Below are 6,000 nucleotides of genomic sequence, written 5' to 3' on the forward strand. Positions count from 1 at the left end.
CTTGAAATTAGGGGGGGGTCAACCAGTTATTAATTCCACATACTTTTTCCACTATCACTGTGAGGTTTTTCATGGTTCTCAATAAAGACCAGGATTTTCTTTTGTATAATTATTGTAAGCAAATTATATTTGTCAACACTCTTGACCTAGATGAAGATCAGATCAAATTTTATGACAAATTAATGCAGAAAAACCTGAAATTCCACAGTATTCACATACTTTTTCTTGCCATGCGATGTAGATATCTTGTGCACATGGACTGGTACTTTCTAACAAGTTAACAGGTATCTCTAGCCTTGGTCACAGCTGCCACATCTTTAAAGAGGCGACAAACAATAGATCAGCTGGAACTCTAAATAGTACAGCATGGAAGAACATCCAGAATCAATGAAAACATTGGCAAAGTCAAACCTGAGGAAAAGAAAAGAAGCCCAGTAACACACTGTACAGTTACCTAGTGTTTCACTGTACGACCAAAACAAATGGAACAGACGTCACACATGCTTTAACAAACACCTGGTTCAAATACAGAACCGAGCTCAGTGACGGACTGTGTTTGTCTTTGACAGGAGCCCATGGAGTCGGCAGAAGACACATCAAGAACACACTCATAACCAAACACCCTGACAGATTCGCCTACCCCATCCCACGTAAGACACATCCCAAGTCCTTCACAGACACAACAGCATCTGGAGCAGAATCTCACTTCCTGTGTTTTTCCGTCCCAAAGACACAACCAGACCTCCAAAGAAGGACGAGGAGAACGGGAAGAACTACTACTTTGTTTCCCACGACCAGATGATGCAGGACATCAGCAACAACGAGTACCTGGAGTACGGCAGCCACGAGGATGCCATGTACGGGACGCGGCTGGAGACTATCCGGAAGATCCACCAACAGGGACTCGTAGCCATACTGGACGTTGAACCTCAGGTGTGTAAGAGGAGTTTATTGTGTGATAAATACAGAAGAAAAAAGCGAAGGGGTGTGAACACCGACACTGAACGCAACTCTTGTTCTTCTTCAGGCCCTGAAGGTCCTGCGGACAGCAGAGTTCGCCCCGTACGTCGTCTTTATTGCTGCACCAACCATCACAACAGACAGCGAGGTAGGACTAAAACACACACACACACACACACACACACACTCACACTCTGCAGGTGTAGTTCCACATCATTAGTTGCACCCTGATGTTAATGCTCTCACATTAACATAGAACTAAATAAAAGTCCTTATGTGTAGCACTGCCATCATGGTCCACAGCTTCTCATTCTCTCTGAGCTTCACTCATCTGCTCTCCTCTCTCACTCCTTTCTGCACCCGTTTTTTTTGTTTGTTTGTTTGTTTTTGCATGCTGCATGCGTTTGTTTCTTTGGCGCTCCACTCAGATGCCCAGGTGGTGTCGAACGCTGCCAGTAAGTAAAACCTCACAGGGAGAGACTGTGTAGTGTTATTTTTAATGAGTGTGTATTTCTTGCCATCTGCTTGTTTGCACAGGTTCTAGTGGTTAATAGCAACATTTGTATTTTCCCATCCACGTCCTCCTCTGCTCAGTAAAGGCCCCTGATGACTGTTGTGGAACAGCCATCGTCACACTCCGGGTCTAACAACATACACTGTACTGACAAAATGTTTTAACCACTAAGACCTGCTGTCACCTACTGGTTCCTTAGTTTTGTATTAAGACCTGCTTTAAAAATTGAGAGTATCACTCATCAGTATAACTCTTTAACTCCTCCTCCTCCTCCAGGATGAGTCTCTCCAGCGGCTGCAGAAAGAGTCGGAGATCCTGCAGAAGACCTACGCCCACTACTTTGACCAAACCATCATCAACAATGAGATCGATGAGACCATCAAGCACCTGGAAGTGGCCATGGATCTGGTGTGCACCACCAGCCAGTGGGTTCCTGTGTCCTGGGTCTACTGACCTACACCACAACCTTCCTTCTACTCTCTGCTCATCCATCTATCCTCCCAGCAGCAACACCTCAGCCAGACTCCCATCATCCCCCTCTTCAAAATAAGAGCAAATAAAAATACAAGCCGATGGGAAACCTCTCTACACTGTACTGGATCAAAGAAAACACCCTCCTCAGCGTACTGTGAAAGCGACTACAGCATCCAACTGAAACCCTCTTTAATGCTGCGCAAACAACCTGCAGCAGCCAGTTTCCGGACTCTTGCCCTTACAGACGACCTAGTCCCAGTGTTGTATAAAAACAGAGTAAACTAAAGTGAATATTGTCATGTCTGTAATAGCTAGGAGGCAACATTTTTGTAGATGTTTGTTTTAAAGAGACAGTACTGTGTCCCGTCACCCCGTGTGGCCTGCACCACCACGACCCTGCCATCACATTGTAGTCCTGTTGGGTGTTGTAAACCATCTGTAGAGAGACGCCGTCAGTGGGAATTCTGTCTATCAGCAGACCGAAGGAAAAGCACACAAACGCACCGCAATGTCTTCACATGTGCAGATCACAGGCTCTTTATTATTTACCGGTTCCTGTTCTTTTCTGAGCTGTAAAGCTCGGTAACATCCTCCGACTCTGTCCTGTTGTTACAGTATCTCACACACACATGCACCTTTCTATCTACCAGGTACTGTCTCTTCTAAATGAATTCATAAATGTTTTAGAGATTTGAATGAGGTTATCATGCATGTGGACATTTGCAAGCTTCCATGCTGTCAGTCAGTCAGTCAGTGTTCCCTGTGTCCCCCTGTAAACCTCTGACAACAAAAAGACAAAATGTATATTAAAAAAACATTCCAGCTGTTTTGAAGACTGAACTCAGCCAAGGGAAGCAAGAAGGGGCAAGAAAAAACTAACAGCAACGGAGCCGGACGTTGACTTGACACCTATGCACATCCCTGGCATTTCGGGTGACATTTCTAAACCACAGGTTTCTTAAAAAAACAAAAAGAAAGAAAAACAGATTAACCATGTAGTGAAATGTGTCTGTAAATAAGAAAATCAAATAAAAGTCTCGATTTTTCTCTTTTTGATTTATCATATACAAAGAACAGGAATAACTTCACCTTATTCCTCATTCGCCATTTCAGAAGCGTGATGTCCAACAGTCTTAGTGTTTAAAATCAACGAGAGATAAAATGCTCATTTTTATTCTGTGACCGTCGGCAAAGGTGACGACTTTGCAAGAGGAGGAGGCGGCAGTGTGTGCATCTGAATAACTGTGTACATGAATACGACAGACTGACATACGGCTGCTCCTTGTGTAAATGACTCTGCTATGATAAAAAAGTATGAACAATTTTTTTAAATACATTTCCTTTTATGTGTTGAAAAACACTTCTGACTCTTTTTTTTAATGTTGATGTTTCTACTGCACATAAACCGACACGAACAACCAGCTGTATGAACGGTGTTTGAGGAGAATCTGCAGCATTTAGAAAACAGTCGCAAACAGACTTTATTATGATTCAGTCATTTATTTATCTACAAATTAATTATTAGTATTAATTAATACTAATTTTATATTTCTTTCAGCATATCATCATCATGGCTGCCAATTTACTGAGATATTTAGATTTTACTATTTATTATTTGTTGACAGCAGCTTCTACATTTCAACAGACAACACTTCACGGTGCTGTACATTTAATTTGATAAATTTAGTAAATTAATCACCAGTGTTTCTGAGGTTCTCTGTGAGATCCTCTCAGTAACACTGAATCAGACCAGGTCTATATAATAGAGTGTTTAGATCGAAGCCTCGTCCCTGTTATTTATAGGAAAATATGAGGAAGATGATTCTCTGGTCTGATCACACAACAAGAAAAATATTTCCATTTCTAATTCAATTTAGTAAAATGATGGAGTCTGACTACTTGGGGAAGAAAGAATAAAACATTAATAATTCACAGTTCATCAATACAGAATTATTTGGTCACTTTGCTGATTTTTTCTTTTTTTTTTGCTAAAACACAGTTTCCAAAAAAAAACTTTACCTACTTAGAGGATTAACTGAAAGAATATGAACAACGGTTTTAAACTGATTTGTTCCATTGATTGAGTCAAATATTTACTGGCTCCAGCTTTTCAGGAAAGAAAATGATCTGCTTGCTCTCACTGTACTTTAGACTAAACTAAACTAAACTTGTGATGCTTGAGAACTGGATTTTATTGGACTGTTGGTTGGACTTTAAATTCTGAGAATTAGACATTATTTACAATTTTCTGACATTTTACAGGTGAAACTTCATCAATTAAACCAGAAAATAATCTAAAGGAATTCAAACCACCATAAGTTGCCGCCCTAAAACTGACTTCTAATGGATTCTAAAATGGAGCTGTGCTCTGTGTTCTGCAGGTGACTGTGCACTGAGCTGACATCTGACTGACAGAGTGTGCTGCATTTAGTGATTTCAATCAATCCAAGTGAGTGATTAGAAAGAACTGCAGCCTGAACACTGTTGTACTGTTGTGTAATCCCACAGCAATAACATCACAGACTGCTGACTGAGGACAGCTGTGTTCTGTACCGTTATGTTTTTTTAAAACTAAGTAGAGATTTTAAATCTCTGAATAAAAATGGATAAGTCACCTTAGTTAATGTATCTCTTAAATAGAAGTGAATCCCGCGGGTTCATAATGAGGTGCTGCTTACAAACGAAGGTGTATATGAGTAATTTTCCATAAATTACACTCTGCACAGTCCCTGAACGCAGCACACACCTGAGCAGCTGCTGACAGACGACTCACTCCATCTTTCCTGACGAGAACATGTGCATTAGGTCTGCGACAAATGAATGTTGATGAATCTGCAGATAATTTTCTCAATTATGAATTCATTATTTAATCTATAAAATGTCAGAGAAAAGAGAAAAATCCTGGTAAAATGTTCCCACAGTTCAGGGATTCAGTTGCCACTAATTTAAATATATTCAGTCAATGACGACAGAGAAAAGCAGTAAATGTTAACATCTAATAAATATAGAACTACAGAATATTTAGAAAAAACTAAATCAATAAATTGCTCATCAGAGTTTTGTAGAAACAAGAAAACTACTATTAGTATTTCTATTAACTGCTACTTTATACTTAAATTAAGATTTGAATTGTCCATAAAACAAAACATATGATAAAATGGTATTAATTTCTCCAGATTAAACCGCTGGTCTCTGTGGTCCGCTGTCACGTTTGAGATCCACCGAAAACACTTTTCCCTATAAACGTCTGATATGACAAGCTGTAGTGTGTACGATTCAGAAGAATCTATTTGCAGTAGTGATTTGTATTTATAATAATTCTGTTTAATTTAGTTTACTTCTATAGTCCCAAATCAGTCATCTCACGGTAGTTTACAACGGTTTACGGTTTAGAAGACAAAAGAGGAAACATATTGGAAGTATCTACAGCAACACGTCACAGCACCTTTAATTGTTTATTCATAACTAATCTTAGTGAAAATGTAAATGTATAACCTTTTACTTGTCTTGGAGTGTGTTTGTTTTTTATTATTAGTTATTTATTACTGGAATCTTTACCTAAATAAAGGGTACTGCACCTACAAATCAATCAGTTAACAGGAACACTAAAACACACTAAAACAAATGTATCTTCAATATGCAAATATCTGATCTATTGATCTGGTTCTACTGGACATAAATATTAACACGAGTACCAAAAGAAAACTGCTAAATGTTTGCAAGTCGTCCTACATGCAGACAGAGACAATCATCATATGCACAAGATGAGACACATCTTTAAAGGTCAGAGGACAAACACCCTGAACAACAACAACAACAACAACAACAACAACAAACCTGGAAGCAGCAACTGCAGCTTTAAATTAAAATCCATCCAACATTCACACAAGTGTGTCCATTAAAAACATAAAAGGTTGCACTGAAGACATCTCCAGGATCGACAGACACTCTTCTAACCATCTAAATATGTGATCCAGAAAAAAACAAACCCGTTATTTTTACTAATTTCACGAACTGAGGCGCTTCTGTTGGCTCAAAACAAAGATGGCGAC

The 6,000-nt window shown here is 39.3% G+C and overlaps 1 protein-coding gene across 4 annotated transcripts in view; it reads left to right on the plus strand.

The window, feature by feature from the left end:
• Positions 1-3,270, plus strand: part of caska (calcium/calmodulin-dependent serine protein kinase a) — a 91,648-nt gene extending 88,378 nt beyond the window's left edge. For 2 of the 4 annotated variants that reach the window (XM_026377102.1, XM_026377104.1), the window contains 4 exons: positions 570-650; positions 731-933; positions 1,028-1,108; positions 1,751-3,270. In XM_026377102.1, coding sequence (XP_026232887.1) covers positions 570-650; positions 731-933; positions 1,028-1,108; positions 1,751-1,927 — 542 coding nt within the window. In that variant the 3' untranslated portion in view covers positions 1,928-3,270. The remainder of the gene's footprint in view (positions 1-569; positions 651-730; positions 934-1,027; positions 1,109-1,750) is intronic. The other 2 variants (XM_026377103.1, XM_026377105.1) reach the window with 1 other exon arrangement.
• The last annotated feature ends 2,730 nt before the right edge of the window (positions 3,271-6,000 follow it).

The sequence above is a fragment of the Anabas testudineus genome, chromosome 21 (genome assembly GCF_900324465.2).
Source record: "Anabas testudineus chromosome 21, fAnaTes1.2, whole genome shotgun sequence".
In the NCBI taxonomy this organism is placed as follows: Eukaryota; Metazoa; Chordata; class Actinopteri; order Anabantiformes; family Anabantidae; genus Anabas; species Anabas testudineus.